General features: G+C 41.9%; 1 protein-coding gene across 1 annotated transcript; it reads right to left on the reverse strand.

Moving 5' to 3' along the window:
* Positions 1–939: 939 nt before the first annotated feature.
* Positions 940–18,332, reverse strand: LOC143959437 (uncharacterized). The gene is made up of 4 exons (XM_077468084.1): positions 18,184–18,332; positions 16,628–17,316; positions 11,853–12,161; positions 940–7,004 (listed from the first exon to the last, which is right to left on the reverse strand). The coding sequence occupies exons 2-4, from the start codon at positions 17,310–17,312 to the stop codon at positions 6,739–6,741; spliced, it is 1,260 nt and encodes a 419-aa protein (XP_077324210.1). The 5' UTR covers positions 17,313–17,316; positions 18,184–18,332; the 3' UTR covers positions 940–6,738.
* Positions 18,333–19,159: the final 827 nt, after the last annotated feature.

Genomic DNA, 19,159 nt, shown 5'->3' on the forward strand with positions numbered 1-19,159 from the left:
GCTGTAACCTCTAGCAACCAGTCATTAAGCAGTAATGATATGCTGTAACCACTGGCAACCAATCGCAATTGCTGCCTGATCTGATACGGTAAACTGACTTTAAGTCTAGCTGCTATTTATTGTAAATAGTGACAGCATTCATATGTAAATAGCGACTGCATTCATATGTAAATAGCGGCGGCCGGCGGCATTTATATGTATATCATGCCCCCCTGAGGTCATATCCACAGTAATCTCTAGCAACAAGCAGAAATCATGTGCTGTAACCTCTAGCAACTAACCAGTGAGCTGTAACCTCTAGCAACCAGTCAGTGAGCGGTAATAATACACTGTAACATCTGGCAACTAATTGCAATAGCTGCCTGATCTGATTCAGTAAATTGATTTTGAGTCTAGCTGCTATTTATTGTATGTCTCAGAGCAGGTGGAGAGCAAAACTGCATGGGGAGGGTCCCCAAGAAAAGTTTTGCCCAGGGTCCAATCAATATTAAAGACGGCCCTGCACCCAGGGGAAGCCCAAGTAAAATGTAATCTTGCAAGTGCATTGAGCTGACAATGGGTAGGTGCCTCTTCTGCATCTCTGTGGCCTCACGGCCATCCTAGTTATTACTGCAGGATCACTGGCTCCCTTTCAATGAGTTATTGCCTGTATGTTATTTGCATGAGTTCCTAGTCAATGCACACTGCCGGGGGGAACCCACACCCCTATTTGTATAGTTCCAGTTTTACTAAGACGCCATTAAGGGCATCACAATTAACTAGTTTTCTCAGTAAATCTAAAAATATGTAAATTATTAGGAAACATAAGCTTGCTGTAAAAGGAAATGTGAGCTGTGAGCTGTTCATGTGTGGTGAGCATTATGATTGTGGAAATGAGCATAACCTCATACATAACGCTACAATCATTATTACACAAACACATTACAAAGCACCTTTTTTTGCAAAAAGACTTTATTTTAATAAATAGCTCAGATTAATAAATAAAGACCATTGGTTCCCCAGATAAAATTTAGGGAGCAATGAGGAAAACATAGGGATGGAGGGCATTTTGTTGCTACCTCCTCCATCTTTGGAGGATGCCCAGTTTCACAGTGTAATTAGGGGATTTAACGCCCGAGGTAATTCAGTCTCCAGCACGGAAGATTTAAGACACACAAAACATGGAGGTTGGGCAGAAGTTGGCATTGAAAACACCCCTGGTTTTGGACAGGAATGGGCAAAGGTTGCTACGTTTCTGGCAAATACCTAATTTTTCCTATTATGGAATACTAAAAAAACCAACAAAAAAAAACACAAGTCTGTCACATCCTTATTGCACATGATTATTATGTTGCAAAATGTTTTAAAAAAATAATGTTCGATGTTCAATTTTTTTTTCTTTTTTTTACAAGTAAAAAACCCTGGTATACTTTATTGTTCTTTTTTCCATTTATCGTTCCATGCAGCGTGGTTAAAAAAGGGATTACCTCTGTCATCCTGCAGATTAATGTTGTGTAATTGTGTAATCTCTTCTTCCATGTGAACCTCTGTTGTACTTGGTAATGAAGGTTTATATGATGTAACAGCTCAATGTATAAAATGCAAAAGGCATACAAAAATTGTGTTTAGTATACAGCCGCCTATTAATAGCATACATCTATCTCTATCCCTGTCTGTATATATATTACTCAATTGGTATGCAAAGTATCCACCAATCCCATTTAAAGCTGGATGCCAAACAAACTGCTGAATATACAGTTCAAATGCAAATATGTAAACTGAATTTTTTTTGTTTGCTCTAACCATGCTTGTGATTCTTACACTGCTAACAAATAGAAAAGTCGGAGGCTGAAACCAATTTCTCAGTTACCAATAATGCTGCGTACACATACACACAATCGGACTTTCCGAAAGACTTGGTCCGGCGGACCGGAATCCGTCAGACAATTTGATCGTGTGTGGGCTCCAGCTGACTTTTTTTTCACAAAAGTCCAACGGACCTAGAAATAAAACATTTTTCAAATCGATCCGACAGACTCAAGTCCGACGGACTAAAAAATCGGGAAAACCGTTCGTCTGTGTGCTGGTCCAACGGACCAAATACGACGCAAGGGCAGCTATTGGCTACTGGATATTGAACTTCCTTGTTTAGTCCCGTTTACGTCATCACGTTCAAAACAAACTGACTTTCGAACAGACTTAGTCCGGTCGTTTGTGACCAAGTCTGTTTTGTGCAGAAAGTCTGTCGAAAGTCCGTCGGGAAGACCGTCGGACCTAGCCCGTCTAAGCCATTGTACACACGGTTGGAGATTCCGACAACCAAATCCATCGGATTTTGTGCGAAACTGTTGCATACACACGGTCGGACAAAGTTGTCGGAAAATCCAATCTTTCAGAACGTGATGACGTAATTTCGTTATGATGGGACTACGTTCAGGCTAGTAGCCAATAGCTTTGATGTAGGAATTTGATCTGAGCATGCGTGGCACTTGGTCCGATCGGAATTCTCTACACATGATCGGAGTATGTCCGATCGGAGCAGTTTGTCGGAAAATATTTCCAGCAAGTTGGAAAATTTGGTCCGACGGATATTCCGACGGAAACATTCCGATGCATACCGCACAAAGTCGGAATATCCGACAAACCGCTCCGATCGGACACATTCCGACGGAATCTCTGACCGTGTGTACAAGGGCTAAAAGTCCGTTTGTGTGTACGCAGCATAAGGGATAAATTGGTGTCACATCCCTGTCTACAACATACTTACTGGAAAATGAGGATGCATGTAAGTCATCAACTTTGCTCTCTCTTCATTTTCATCATGTTGCCGTTAAGCACATGTGCATGCAGCGGAGCCTGATTGGCTCTAAGTGCTACCTCTCCCTCTCCCAGTCTGCTGTACAGGGGAAGACAGAGGCTGATATCAAGGCAGTTTGGGGTATACTAGTTATATGTATCCATTTAATAACGTACCTTAAATGGTATTAAACCCCAAAAAAACATAATTGTATTGCAGCTTACCAGTTCTCACATGTGATGGCTCCATTAGTTTTCTATTTTGGTCTTTCTTTATTTAATTTTCACCTAGTGATCCAGTTAGTAAACTAGAAAGCCTCTTCTGCAAATGTATCAGTCATCCCTCTATGAGATAACCCATTTAACACTGACAGGGGTGCTTACAATGATCAGCTTTTATAGATTTGTTTAGTGTATCTAAATCTGCTAGCACTCCCCTCCCCCAGATTAACAATGTTGCTGTCCAAAAGGTGTTTTTATTGCTCCTTCGTCCAGAGTGTAAGCATTCAAACTCAGGCAGTGTGTTACTGGCCAGATCACTGGGTGAAAATAGAGGGAAGAAATTCTAAAAAAAAAAAGAAAACGAATGCAGCCACCACATCTAATGATTCCTAAGCTGCAATATATTACATTTTTGGTTTAATACAGCTTCAGCCCCAGCTCACACTATGAATGGCACAGGAATGTGTAGCACATTCCTGTGCAGTTCACATGAGATTCAGTGTGGTGAAATTGGGGCCCATAATGGGCTCCAATTGCAATGCATCACACCAAAAGTAGTACATGCATTACTTTTGAAAACGCACTGCAACCAGCATTTTGCACCATGTGATCTGGTGCAGGCAACTGCACTGCATTTGCGACCTGCAATTGGGATGTCGTTAACATTGCACTGACACCCACTGCACATTACAAGGACAGTGCAATTTGAACACACCACAATCTAGTGTGAATATAGCCTTAGGAATATACAACTACAATGCATGGTGCTTTCCTTCTGCCTGGGATAAACTTTCAGAACAAATCAGCCCTAAAGCACCCCATTAATTATGCAATTTTCTTTCCTTCCACCACAGGTGGATACAAAAAAAAATGCTTGATTTCCCATCAATACAGTTAGTGTTCATGGGGCAATCTCTACTGTAGCACCTGTCGGCAGAACACAATGATCACTGCTGGCAGCTATAGCAGCCAGCAGTGATTTAATGAAAAAAAATCCAACAGGTTGGATGTACTGCAGTCGATTAATGGATCGACTTCAATACAACCAGCCTGTCCATAGATAGATCAAATCCCGGCCAGTCCCAGCTGAACTGCCTGGGATTCATTCCATCTATGGCTGGTCTTAAGTCAGCCCAGTCATCCATCCAGTTGATACTGCCCATGTAGACTGCCATTATAAGCATTTACTGCTCACACGGGGAGTAAGTACATTCTGGAATAATGAGAACTTGCTGGCTGACAAGAGATAAATTCACACGCTGTTTAGGCTGTCATTTATAGACATGTATAAAAATATACATACACTATATTGTAAAAAGTATTGGAACACTTGCCTTTGCATGCAGATTAACTTTAATGCCATCCCAGTCGTAGTCCATAGGGTTCAATATTGAGTTGGCCCACCCTTTGCAGCTATAACAGCTTCGCCTCTTCTGGGCAGCCTATACAAGGTTTAGGAGTGTGTCTACGGGAATGTTTGACCATTCTTCCAGAAGTGCATTTGTGAGGTCAAGCACTGATGTTGGAGGAGAAGGCCTGGCTCGCAGTTTCTTCTCTAATTCATCCCAAATGTATTCTATCGCATTGAGGTCAGGACTCTGTGCAGGCCAGTCAAGTTCCTCCACCCCAAACTCGCTCATCCATGTCTTTATGGACCTTGCTGTGTGCACTGGTGCACAGTCATGTTGGAACAGGAAGGCGCCATCCCCAAACTGTTCCCACAAAGTTGGGAGCATGAAATTGTCCAAATTGTCTTGGTATGCTGACGTCTTAAGATTTCCCTTGACTGGAACCAAAGGGCCAAACCCAACCCCTAAAAAACAACCCCACACCATAATCCTCCCTTCACCAAATAATTTGGACCAGTGCACATAGCAAGGTACATAAAGACATGGATAAGTTTGGGGTGGAGGAACATGACTGGCTGCACAGTCTTGACCTCGACCCGATAGAACACCTTTGGGATAAATTAGAGTGGTGACTGCAAGCCAGGCCTTGTCCACATCAGTGCCTGACCTCACAAATGCACTTCTGGAAGAATGGTCAAATGTTCCCATAGACAACCCTAAACCTTGTGGACAGCCTTCCAAGAAGAGTTGAAGCTGTTATAGCTGTAAATGGTGGGCCAACTCTATATTGAACCCTACGGACTAAGACTGGGATGCTATTAAATTTCATGTGTGTGTAAAGGCTATTTACTAAAGCTAATACTTTTGGTACTATAGTGTGTATGTTCTCAGTGCATCACTTTGGGGGAGATTGACTGAAACCGGTGCACTCAGAATCTGGTGAAGCTGTGCATGATAGCCAATCAGCGTCTAACTTTAGCTTATTCAATTAGGCTTTGACAATAAAACCTGGAAGCTGTTTGGTTTCTATTCAGAGTTGCATCCGATTTTGCACTATCCAACTTTAGTAAATAACCCTCATTGCCTTTGCTGGTCATGAACCTAGTGCAATACTTCCATCCAGCAGTGTGTATACATATCAGCATTTAATTATGATGTTGCACATAGCAAGGCCATGTTACCATAAAAGAGAACAGAAACATTAGCCATTACCTGCTTGCATGGGCAGATGTGGCTTGGCAATGACTTATGCTGGCCATACACTATACGAAAAATCGTCCGGAATTCGGTCATTTAGACAGTTCATTCATTTTTTGGCCAGTTAATGGGCATAAAATCGATAATCATTGGGACGTTTTTTGAGCCGAAAAAACAAAGGACAAGTTTGGAAATTTTCTGCTGAATGAACGATAAATTGAAAGGTTAATGTGTTTCCCGTTGAACTGTCTGCACTAGGTATATGTAAAAAAACATATAATTAATATGTTATATGTGTAATAAAAACACATTAATTTATGTCCACTGAACGATTTATCAGTCATTACATGATGGCACTATCGATTGCACTTGTTTTTCGAAAATGGGTTTGGCCAATTTTTCATATAGTGCATGGCCAGCATAAATGATCTGGCTAGGTTTGGAGTAGGCGGTAGTAATCTGGTGTGGAAATGCAGACATCCAAACTAGGTTAAGCATGGCTATGGTCAGTGAGTAAACAGAGACAAGCCTTAGTTAACCTAAAGTAATCTGAAAGCATCTAAATAATCTCCACGACAGCAAAAGCACAAAATGCCACTCTTGCACGATATGTGTAATATCGCAGTCCTCTGGGGCATTTGTGGCTAACTTGTTGTTGGACAAATGATGTTCAGCTCTTTCCACAGGTCACCTTAGTTCCTTACTGATCAAAAAGAATATAAAAGTATTATAAAGTATTGATATCTCTGGAACCTAAAACTGCAGGATGTGTCTTTTTTTTTTTTTTGCAAAAGCAATTAGAGAACTGTGACTTATAAATTTGCATCCGAATCACATTATGTGATCATGTTGTCGGCGCACATTTTCTTCCGATAGTACAGTGTCTGTGGGAACTGAGATGTGAGATTGTGAGGCTCCTCTGGGATTGAAGATTGCTGCTGTAGTATTTTACTGTGAATGGGCTGATAGACTACTGGGGTGTGAAGTTGGATTTTCTGCAAACGCAGAGGCTGTGCATCCACTGGGATCTGACTCGGCTTTTCTAAGTGGGCTGCAGGCTGTCAATGATATGTTGCTTTTTTTTTGTAGATTTTGCTTCTTGTTTTAATCATGACTCGTTTTTGTTCCTCGCCATTTTTTCCCCCCATTCCACACCACAGTGTCTCCTTTCTTCTTTTCTGTTCTTTTCTGTTCATCACACATCGCTCTCAACACCACGTAGCCTGGGGACCAAAATTCTTGGGGTAATTCCAGCATTCAGATCAGATTCAAACTCCAAAAGCTGCCCCATAAAATTCAGGTTAGGAGATATAATTGGGCGCTTCCCTTTGACAAACTTGTATGCATCTCCCACAGTCATCAGAGTGTGCTTCATTAAGTAGGCGATGACCACGGTCGCAGATCGAGAGACTCCAGCCTGGCAGTGGATCAGCACTCCTTTTCCTTCCTGCTGAGCCTCTTCTACAAGAGATAAGAAGAGATGATTGAGAAACATCTATAGAATGCATTCTTGTGTGCTGAAAATGCTGACAGGAAGAGAGAGCAGAGAGATGACCTCATTAGTCTGTCGCTGCTCCTATACTGTCCAGTAATAGGCTAGCAAAAAGACAGTAACCTAGCTTTGTTCGTTAACCTGCAGTAAAGAAAATTCAGGTCACCAGATTGGCTTGTAATGTGTGCACAGTCATGTAAATCTTAGGACTAGACAGACAGACATAACAGGAAATACAAATTCTATCACAGGTGAAACAGTTTCCATATATTGATATCGATGGTGTATTTAGCTATTTGCCTAGAGGTAAGCTCTAGAAATAAAATAAAAACACAAAAAGCTTTAGTGTAAAGCTAGCCAAAGAGATCAAATTGTGTCTGGTTTAACAGGGACTGTCTGAATCTCGATCGATCTATAGCTGTTCGGCTCAGGAGAAGTCGATCTAACAATCAGCTTGTCTTGACTGGGACTATTGGAACATTTTCACTTGATCAGTGCATGCAGCCAATTGCTGCAGAGATCATAAGCTTCTCTCCAATGGGACTGTTGGAAGATTCTCATTCGATCAGCACATGCAGCCAATGGCTGAAGCGCTGATCAGTGTATTCTGACAGTTCCTGCTGTCAGACTACAGTAGCACAGCAGGGAGGGTTCCTTCGTCCACCTCAAATGTGTGGATGGGGGAATTGGTTGTTTTTTTTTTTTTTTATAATAAAAAAAAGGATCCCTCTATGGCCAGTCTAAAGCCTAGTACACGTGGGCCAAATGTCGGCTGGGTCCAATAGAAACCGGCCGACATTTGGCTTGTGTGTACTTCAGCCATTTGGCCGGCTTCTGTCGATGGGGCATGACCGATGGCCAATGGCTGAGAGTGCTGACCATAGTGTTCTAGCGTGGGGGGTCCCCCTGTCAGAACATAATAGCACAGCAGGGTAGATCGCTGTACTAACACTGAAATGTTAGTACAGCGGCTGTCAAGATTTTTTGTGTTCAGCCCTCCTGGGTTGAACGGAAAAAAAAACGAATAGTGTGTAGTAGGCTTTACCCTGACCCAAAACTGTAGATAATAGTTGAATGCTTGTTCATTTAATATAAAGGCCAGGAGACATTTTCAGCAAGTCAGTGAAGGTGTGACTCCTAAAGTGTATCCAGTCGTCTGAGTATTTCCAAAGCTTATGCTAAGGCAAAATTAAAATAAAAAGACATATTTAGTATTTCTCTGGATGGCATGCACATTTATCTGTTTTTTATCTAAGCATACGGCAAAAACAAAAAAAATAAAAAATTCTGATGTATCATAGTATTATGGTAGTATGCTCCTACCTATAAAAAAAAAAAAAACTCTGCTGAGCATTGTATATACATATAATAGCTAAATAGAATAAATATGTTTAAAACGAAGCGTCTTCTTTCCTGTGATACATATAGTACTTTGTTTCACTAAGTGACGGTTCACACAGGGGCGACTTGTCAAATGACTTAGCCGCCTGACATTCGCGCACCGTTCTGTACTATGGAACCATTCTAATAGCAACGACTAAAGCCGCTCCGGCTTAGAAAAAGGTTCCTGTACTACTTTGGGACGACTTCAGAGCGACTTGCATTGACTTCTATACAGAAATCATTTTTCAAGCAGTCGCTGAAGTCGTGTGCAGATCACCTTGCAAAGTTGCACTACAAGTTGGGCTGCCCCTGTGTGAACCGGCACTTACACATGAAATCGTGGAACAGGAAGCACATGAAGAATGTTTTGTTATTGTCAGATACTTGGATGTCAAATATCTGTTCTCCTATAGCAAAAAAACATATGCTGGGTAAGAAAAATAATGTAGTAGGGTTAATTTAGAAAAAGCAAAGAGGCTCCGTTCACTTTATAGGGGTAGTTGCACTCTGCAAGGGAATTTTTCCCAGAGCTTAGTGAATGTGAAGAAATTTCACTTGGCAAAGAATTCCCAATCATGCAAGGAAAACAGGTACAACTGCATTTTTGCTAGCACATAATTGGATGATGGAAATCAATAGATCTTCACCTTATTCACTAAGCTCTGGGGAAAAGTCCCTTGTAAAGTTAACAGTCTACCAGTAAATCAACCACAGTGCCTTTATTTACATTACAATACTCAACCGTCAAGACTATAAAGAGGCACCTGGTCTATGGATGAGTTGAATGCTTCAGGAAATTATATCGCTAGAGTCTAGACAATAGGAGGGAGCAGTTGGACAAAGCAAAGACGAATGTTCAAAGAGGTGTCTGGGCAAAGGCTGTGTTTTAAAGGAAACCTTTTTCTGATACTTCTTATTCTGGAAATGCTAGTTGCCTTCAATAACATACGCTACTAAGCCAGAACAAGTATGCAATTAAGACTTCTGACTTTTCTAATATGCAAACTTGTTTTAGATAAGTGACTCAGCAAGCATGAAAGCATATCAGCCTGTCAACAAGCATTTTCATAAGGAGGTCAGCTATTGCAGCCCAGATATAGCAGTGGCAGCTAGTGGTATATTTTTTTTGGGGGGGGGGGGGTGGCAAAAAATCCTGCAGCTTCCCCTGCACCTCTTCCTCCTCCTTGCTAGCCAATAGAATCACTTCTCCTCTGAAATCGGGTGTTGGATCTCAGGACGGAGGAGAATCAGGAAGACAATAGCGAATATTCATTTGCTATTGACACACAACAGGGTGGGCTCAGGGTGCAGTGCTCTGTGCCCTGAGCCCACCCTTTTTTTTAAGCCAATTAGAGCCTCAGACTCTAATCACGTGCTTCTAAAAAAAGAAATAAACCCTCATTGGAATCCATGTGTCCGGCTCCCTGCATGTAGATTAGGGGCCGGGCGCATGGATTAGGGGGGCGGCGTATGAACGAGCCGCCACTGATATATAGTATATAAAGAGAAAGAAGACACAGGGGTTGACTTACTAAAATTGTAAAGTGCAAAATATGGTGCAGCTCGGTTTTGTTGTCAAAGCTTATTTGAGTAAGCTGAAGTTATAAGTAAGGATGGGCCAAATGGACCCCTGCATCAGAACTTTCGAACACCGTGAAAATTTGGACCCGAATAACAAACCCCATTAAAGTTAATAGGACTCAAATGTAAAAAATCAAAAGTGCCCATTCTGAAGGCTTATATGCAAGTAATTGGGCATACAATGGTTATAGGGGTCCGGGTCCTGTCCTGGGGGGCATGTATCAATATAAAAAAGTTTGTGAAAAAATAAATTTTTTCCCTGCAAGCTGCCTTTATTTTGCTCAGCAACAGCTGGGGAGTCATTGTGTATAATGAGGCCACAATGTAGTGCACTGAGAACAAGATTAGATATTTTTTGGATACATTCTGGTGTCACTTTGACTTTGGATAGAAGTAACGGGTTTGGAAAAATTGGTCTTTGGTTGTCGGTGCTGCCTTCCCACATAACCCTATAGAGGTACTCTTGATGAAAGCAAGAATTGGCCTTGCTGTAAAAAATTGCAATGATATGCACCTGTCACACAGGTGCTGAAAAATTGGTCTGCATGCTGTGGCTGGATAGCATGGGCAAACTCACTAAACAGAGGAAATGATGCCCTGCCTGAGGACTGACCACCACATCCACTTTTGCCTGCGGACACAATTGTTGCTGGCCTCCTTACAGTGCCAAGGAAACGTATGCCTCTCCTTGTTGTCCTTCCAGGCATTATTGGGAGGGAGGGGGCGGTGCTTATAAGCAAATGTAAATAAGAAGTTGAAATCTGTACATAGATGCACTTTAATTAATGTAAAGAGGTGTTTGGTGCACTTTAATTTGAGTACTCACACTACACAGACACACTCCACGGATACACTATAATATACTGCAATATAATGTGCCAAACGTACAGTGATGCACAGAACTATATGGCGTTAAACTGGCAGTAATGCACGCAAAACGATATGGCGTTAAACAGGCAGTAACGCACAAGGAACTATATGGCATTAAGCTCTCAGTAATACACAAAACTATATGGCGGTAAAATGGCAGTAACGCATACAGAAGTAAATGGCGTTAAACTAGCAGAGACGCAATCAAATAGCCGGTGTTCAAACATCACTACACCGACGCTATCTCAACTGTCCCTACTCTAGCTATACACTAATGTAAAGATTACTGACACGGTCTCACTACACTACACTGAAACTGTATGAGCTGTCCCTGCTCTACACTAATGTGTGTATGAATGACACGGTCTCACTTCACTACAGTGAAACTATCTGAGCTGTCCCTACTCTAGCTGCACACTCTGCAAAACTGAATGATGGTCCTCCTCACTACACTCACACTATCCCTAGACTGACACTAAACTAATATTCTACACTGAAAATTGAAGCAAAATAGCAGAGTATAGCACACTAACTAACTAATAGCCCAGTTCTATCTCTCTCCATGTGTAAATCACACTCAAATGGCTGCTATTGAAAGAATACTTTTATACTGTGGGGCGGGAATGAGCCATGATTGGATAAAGTCATGATGACATGTGCCCTGATTGGCTGAAGCTTTCACTGCTTCAGCCAGTCAGGGCTTGCAATGCATTGTGGTCAGTTCAGGGGGCTGAACAAATGGTCGAACAACCTGTTTGTTTGGCTGTTCGCCAAACGACCGAACCCCGAAAGTTTGGCCTGAACTTATGCTCGGGCTGAACCATTCGCCCATCTCTAGTTAGAAGCTGATTGGCTACCATGCACAGCTGCACCACATTTTGTATAGTTTTAGTAAATCAACCCCACAATGTCAAATTTTCAACCCTCAATGTCAGATAAGGAATTTGCTGACAACTCATTTTTTCTTAGGGCATCTCACTTACCAATAAATTCGAAGGCTTCCTCAAAATATTGACGCAGATCCTGCTTGCTGTTATCAGTGGCTGGTAGTCTCTTGTACCTCAAGGCCCCAGAGTCAGCATGGTACAAAGGCAGATGAGTTGTGATGTTCAACACATGCCCTATATTTAGGGTAATCATGCAGGCTAGGTCTTGGGCATCCTTCTCATTCCCCAGGAACAAAAAAGGCAAGATGAGGCTAAGCTCAGCTTTCTCAAGGTCAGGCGATAGTGGCACAGGAGGAGACACCTCCACTGGCAGAACACAATCATCAGCCGGGGCATCATTCAAAGCTTTAAAAAAAAATATTGTATATTGAGTGCAACAGTCGCAATGCAATTTATTATTTGCATTTAAAGATACTAATTTAATTGAGACAATTATAAAACAATGTGAGGATATAACTGCATCTTATGCATGCTTGGTTTCCTTAGTTTATTTCTAGCAATGTAGATAAACAATTTTCCTTAGCTAGCCTGAAACAGCTAATAGCATAAAAATATTTCTTTCAAGTGACCTTGAAAATCCGTAAAATGCTCAAATAAGTTTCTTAAGCTGTTGAGTTTTTATTACACATATATTTGTGGGTTTCATTTGGTTCTCTTGTATAAAAACAGTTTTTAAATGTAGAGAAATGAGAAATCACAGTGGGAATAATAAATCATAATGGTTGATTTAACTGACTTCATGGCATAACTAGTCTTGTGTTTAGGGAAAACAATTACATCTACATTTAAGGACCATTGCACATTACAAAATTGTTCTTTCTTTTTAGGATGCATGGTACCAACCAGAGCAGGAGTTTCCTGTGCTGTAATTTAGGCAACAAAACGTTTTGGTGTAGAATATGGTTAAAAAAAACAGCACGGGGCAAAGTGAACATTAGGCCAAGTATTCAGGTGATAGTTACTGTAATGCCGCGTACACACGATCAGACTATCCGGCGGACTTAGTCTGGCGGAACAAACCGCCGGACTGTCCGAACGAGCGGACCTGCCCACACACGGGACTTTTTCAGCAGACTAGGTCTGCCGGACTATCCGCTGTACTTTTGAAATGAACGGACTTGCCCACACACACACGGAGAAAAGTCAGTTCATTCTGAGCGTGGCTCCAGGTAGCCACCTGGTATGGAGTTAAAGGGGAAGCCCTACGCCGAAAAAACGGTGTGGGGGTCCTCCCCAGGTCCATATCAGACCCTTATCCGAGCACGCTACCCAGCCGGTCAGGAAAGGGGGTGGGGACGAGCGAGCGCCCCCACTCCAAAGCATCTTGTCCCCATGTTGATGAGGACAAGGGCCTCTTCCCGACAACCCTGGCCGTCCTCTGGGACTGGGACATCATATTGGGCGGGGACATCATCCGGCGATGTCCCTATATAAGTCGCTGCATGCCGCGTGCCTGTCATTGTGACCGGAGACAGCGACGAGGCAACAGCTCAAGAAGAATAGAAGAGAAGAGAAGAACAGAACAGAAGGCAGCGACAGAAGACCGGGCCACCGCTTGTAAAAGAGCTAGAAGAAGGCGCGGTGGCCCGGCAAGAAGAACCGAAGAGGGGGACAAGACCCCCGAAGTCGGAAGAAGAGGGCGGCGAAGAAGAAAGCCGGGCTCCTCCGCTAGTAAAAGAGCTAGCAGAAGATAGCGGAGGAGTCCGGCGAGAAGACCCCCGAAGACGGAAGAAGACCCCCGGAGCTGTGCAATAAACTATTTTAACCCTTATGTGTTGTGTTTTTTTTTACCTTTTTTCACAGGTGAATGGGTAGGGGTACATTGTACCCCATACTCATTCACATAGGGTGAGGGGCCGGTATCCGGGGCCCCCTTATTAAAGGGGGCTCCCGGATTCCGATAAGCCCCCCACCCGCAGACCCCGACAACCAACAGCCAGGGTTGTCGGGAAGAGGCCCTTGTCCTCATCAACATGGGGACAAGGTGCTTTGGGGTAGGGGGCGCGCGCCCCCCTTCCCCAAAGCACCCCCCATGTTGAGGGCACGTGGCCTGGTATGGCTCAGGAGGGAGGCACTCACTCGTTCCCACCCCCTTTCCTGACTGGCTGGGTAGCGTGCTCAGATAAGCGTCTGATATGGACTCAGGGGGGACCCCCACGCCGTTTTTTCGACGTAGGGCTTCCCCTTTAACTCCATACCAGGTGACGGGGCCAGCAGCGCTTCCTTCGCTGGTCCCGGAGCTCAAAATGAGCGGACTTTTCTCCAAGCGGGAAAAGTCCGTTCATTTCAAAAGTACGGCGGACTAGCACACACGGCCGTATTGTCCGCCGCAATGCGAGTCCGGTGGACATATTTGAGTGCAAAACTACTTTCTTAGTCCACCGGACTTTTGGGTAAAAAAAGTCCGCCGGAGCCCACACGCGGGCGGAAAGCCCGCCGGACTTTTCCACCGGATTGTTTGATCGTGTGTACGCGGCTTAAGTATCATTTAATAGTTCCAGTGACAATTACATTTTTGGGAAAAAATAAACCTTTACCGAGAGGAGTATGGAAGCTGCAATTTCTGAAAAGGTAGCTGCCTGTGATGCAAAGATTGTATGGCTACTGTGACTTAAAGGAGAAGTGCGTAAAAACAAAAAAAAATATACACACTCACCTCCCTGCTGCAGCTTCGGTGTGATGCAGCTGTCCCCCAGTGGCTCTAATCCTGAAAACTAAGTGATCACATGGCTGCTGATTGCTCAGTTATCGGTCTGCTCCGAGCAGAGTGGTGACTGTTAGTCACAAATCTCTGTTCTGCCCCTCCAGCAGTCACTGGAGCGCTGTGCTGGGGAGGAGGCAGGTGTGGTGGGCTCGGGGTCTCAGTGGCACATTGTGAAGCTGAGCCAGCTGCTAGGCAGGCTTTTAGGTGGATCCTGACATTATTGTCAGGATCCTTCCAGAGCCTGGAGCGGCGCTGTGACTTCAGCCAACAGCGGGCTTTAGCCTGCTTTGGCCATGCTTCTCTTATAAGTACTTTTTTTAATTACTGACCTGAAACATACATGCATCCAGTGCAGTTAGAGTGTATTCAGAAGCCCTGTTTTGCATACTTTTTGCATACTTTTAGCAGCGGAGAAGATCTCTGTACTAACGTTGTATAGTAGTCCGTTTTTTTTTATTTCAGCCTGCTGGGTTAAACAAGAAAACCAGCAGTGTGTACTAGGCTTTAGGGTAAGAGATTAGGATGTTAAGATTGAGATGGGGGGATTGGGGTTAAGTGTTAAGGAAGCGTTTGTTTATTTTTATATAATAATTTAGAGGATTGTGATAAATTAAGGGCTAAGTTTGTACATTTATTGCTTTGGTTTTATTATTTAGGAGATACATTGTGGTAAGTGTAGGGATAGGGCATGGGTGATTACATTAAAAACTCATGTTTGATCTCTGCACTTAAAAAAAAAATAAAAGATGCATAGTCCCAATTCCAAAGCAATTTAGACTAATGCACAACTTTCAGACTTGTGCTGCATATGCTTTTAGATGCATGATTATGTCTAGCTATAACATCTATAGTCCGTGGACAAGGGTGCTTCTCACGCAGGCACATTTACAACAGGAAAAATGTTATTATAATAGGAATCTGTCTGACCTCACTCCTCAGGGACACATTCATTTTCTCTGCAAGTGCCGTCATACAGACAATTCAGAAATAGCTGCATACTTGAGTCTGTGTGTCACAGAGGAAACATGTTTCTCTAATAAATCACAGTCACGTGCATATCGGCTGCCTTCCTGTTTACATGTTTGTTTTTGATGACCTGTTTTGTTGCGATTAGTACAGTTCATTCCCACTGTATGTTACATCTAGAACAATATAGTCACATTCACTGAGTACATTATGCCATCACTATATCTCAATTATGGCGCCTTTAACGCGTTGCTTTTGTTTTTTTAAGCAAACATGGGCCTTTCACCTGCCCTGTCATAAGCCAAACGTTTCATCATATGAAGGATCTGTTTATATTTCAGTGATTCAATTTTTTTTGTCAGAATCATTTATGCTCCTTCACTCTTGGCTATGAGAACTTTTTGAGAATGTTGAACAAAGCGACACACGTGCATATGTGGTACCTAGAAATTTCACTGATTTATTTTTGTCACTAATTCATGTGTTTTTTTTGTAAAAGTACAACTTTATCAGTAGAGAAAGTCACTATCATTTATAGAACAGCAATTTGTACAAAATTGTATAACCAAATATTTGGCCATTCGTCTGATACATTTTTATTTCAATGGTTGGAAACAGGCTTCTACTTTTTTGCCCCTGAATCTTCACTTGTTTATTTTGTCATCTTCATCTTGTATTAATGCAGTAACTGTAATAACTGCTGGCATGACACAAGCATCTTGATAGGGTATGATACAGTCATGTTTTTTGCAAATGTTGTCCTCAATGTCCACTAGCAGGTCATGTTTTCCATGCTTTTAGGTAAACCTTTTGAAAAACACAAATGGTTAACTTCTTGCTACTTTATCCTACCCACATACACATATCAGGTATAACAAAGCCCTATATTTTCCTACAATTTTGATGGACCATGTCATCCTTTCATTGTGGTCTATTATTAAACTGTTACAGCTTTTGTTATGTGGGACTTTTGAAGGATGGGTAATATTGGTCGGTGAACCATAAATACAAGATAGAAGGAAAAGTTTTATTTTGGGATATATATTATTTGCCACACAGTACACTTTTCTATAAAATAATTTTCTTTCCTTTTTTTTTTTAAAAACATTAGCACATTTTCATTTTAATTCCTGACACTTACCTCTGCCTGTTCCCCCTGAACTCTCTTTGTCCGTTAATGGCTCAAGAAGAAGGTATAGACTCTGAATCCTCTTGTTTGTCCCTTCAATTGGTGACAAAGGTGGTGGTGTTGATGGTGGAGGAGGAGAACGGGGGCGTGCTGGTTCATCTACCTCCAAGCCCTCTAAACCTCTGGGGTCCAGTAGCAGGGGTGACCCCCCAAGCATTCCACCCCTTGTCCGTGACATAATTTTTCGAGCCAACTCATCTGGCCAAATAGCACGTACGCTGTAATCATCATCATCATAGCTCACCCTTGAGCTCCCCATAAATTGTGGATCAAAAGTTACAATAGGGTCACAGCTACAGGATGAACCCACAGATTTTCTTGGAGGACGAAGCAGGCGCCAGCAGCCTTTGCAGCCACATTTTAGAGGGTGAAGTGCCCAACGGAAGCATGAAGGGGAGCGTGTGGATGGTGATGGAGGAGAACCCCTCCGACGAGAACAGGATTCCCGTGGCCAGCGGGGGGGTTGAAGCTGTGGAAGATGTCCAGGTAAAGTGAGGTCAGCATGTGATGGTGCCCGGTGACCAGGCTGCAGGCCTCTGACTTCAGGAGCCATATGTGAATGAGGTGCAACCCGCAAAGGAAGGGAGCGGGGACGAGGCAGGGGAGCAGAACGATCTTCTAGAGGAACAGGGGGCATAATGCTGCAATGAAAAAATATGAATTATCAATTTATACCATGTAATGCAGGAGTCTTAACTACATAATTTTCTTTTAAGAGTAAAATATAATATAGATCATATGCCTAATTTTAACAATGTCTTTTGGGTTACCTAACAAAAACTGAAAAACAATATAGAACATATCTAATGTTCATTTAAAACCTAATTCAAATACTGTAAGTAACAATACCCTGGATCTTTATTACACACATTGCATTACTTCGTGTTTGAGCAAAGAATGTATAGTATCTTAATTTTCTCTGCTGTACATCTGATTTGCTGTGCTGTCTGTTTGCGGTTCTGCAGTGGCTGCCTCTTTCAAACGTGAGCTCCATCGAATACGCAGAGATCACCTTCACATACTGCAGGGATTCTACGACACTGCTGCCTTACAAAACACAATGCACAGGCCATATTCACCAAATACGCCATAGTGCAATAAAAAAAGCCTGATATCCAAAAGTGATGTCACAAACATATTGCATTTAATATTGTAATGACTTGTATAATTTGCATAGGCATGCATATCCCACAAGTATCACAGTATGTAATTGTACCGCTAGGATGCAGTACATCAACTGTAATGTATGATCATGGAACATCAGGATAATAGTGACTACTTAGGATTAGAGAAATTTTAATGCATGCTCAGCAATAATAAATAGTATTAAAAATAGCGCTTGCTTAGAATTAAAAAAACAAGCATGCACAGTAAATGTGTGTATGTATGTATATATATATTTAAAATGATACTTTCTGTATTATTCTTATTTCTTGTAATGTAAAAACATGCAAGAATTGTTAAAATATTATACATTAGTAATTGCATATAATTTCAAACAATTGTACCTTTGTCAGCTGTTCCCCTCCTCAGTTAATACAGATTCCTTAATAGTTGGCCTCATTTGTGCATGACTGACTCCGCAGTGTCAGTGCTTGTGCATGTCCTTTGTGTTTGAGCCTGTTGGCGTGTGTGTATATGTGTGTCTAGTGTGTGCAGAGGGTGACACTGAATGACGACTGCAAGCACCCTCCCTTCCTTACAGGATGACCTCACCATCAGCCAATCAAAATTCGCCCACATTATCCAAACCGACAAACCAGCCCAAGCTAATTACTACCTTACACATTGTGCTGATTACAAGATAATACTATGTCTGACAAAGAGGAGATGAATACTGTTGAGACACAGATTGACAAAAGAAACAGACATTTGTGAAGTTACAAAAGAGATTTTTTCATTGTATATAGAATTATTTTATGCATTCATGCATGATTAACTTACAGAAGAATTAAAATTATTATTCTGATTTATATTACTTTTTTAACTTTATTTTAATAGATTTTTTTTTTTTAATTGTGGATAATGCATTGTACTGGATGTACAAGTGCTCATTCAGATGAATCAAAGCAAATAGAAATTTGCAGAGCGGATAGCACGCCATTTGCTGATTTCAGCAGATTTCCTCTTTCTCAAGGGGATTGTTCTGATAAATGAAGCATCTTCTGCACATGAATGAATCCACACACTGCAATAAAAAACACATATTTGGGATTAAAACACCATCCCCCCATGCAGAGCATAACAAGAATATACCGTTTAAAAAATTTTTTATTTCAATCACGTATGTATGTATACATCTAGATGACAGATATTTTCTTCTTACAAAATAATTTCAATTGTATACATTTAGACATTTTAGAAAACATTTCTACAAATGCACGAAATGTTATTTTTAAAATTTAGAAGTCAGCTATCTTTATATTGACAGTATGTAGTTATATTAATCATATTTTTGCACCCATGAAAACATACAGGATTGTG

The sequence above is a fragment of the Lithobates pipiens genome, unplaced genomic scaffold (genome assembly GCF_037356315.1).
Source record: "Lithobates pipiens isolate NorthernLeopardFrog02 unplaced genomic scaffold, aLitPip1_a1.2 Scaffold_75, whole genome shotgun sequence".
Taxonomy (NCBI): domain Eukaryota; kingdom Metazoa; phylum Chordata; class Amphibia; order Anura; family Ranidae; genus Lithobates; species Lithobates pipiens.

Coding starts and splice junctions, on each gene's coding strand:
- LOC143959437 (XM_077468084.1), bottom strand. CDS start 17,312: ATGCCCCCTGTTCCTCTAGAAGATCGTTCTGCTCCCCTGCCTCGTCCC. Junction 12,162..16,627: donor TTCAGGGGGAACAGGCAGAG/GTAAGTGTCAGG, acceptor TTTTTTTTAAAG/CTTTGAATGATGCCCCGGCT. Junction 7,005..11,852: donor GGAAGCCTTCGAATTTATTG/GTAAGTGAGATG, acceptor TATCTCTTGTAG/AAGAGGCTCAGCAGGAAGGA.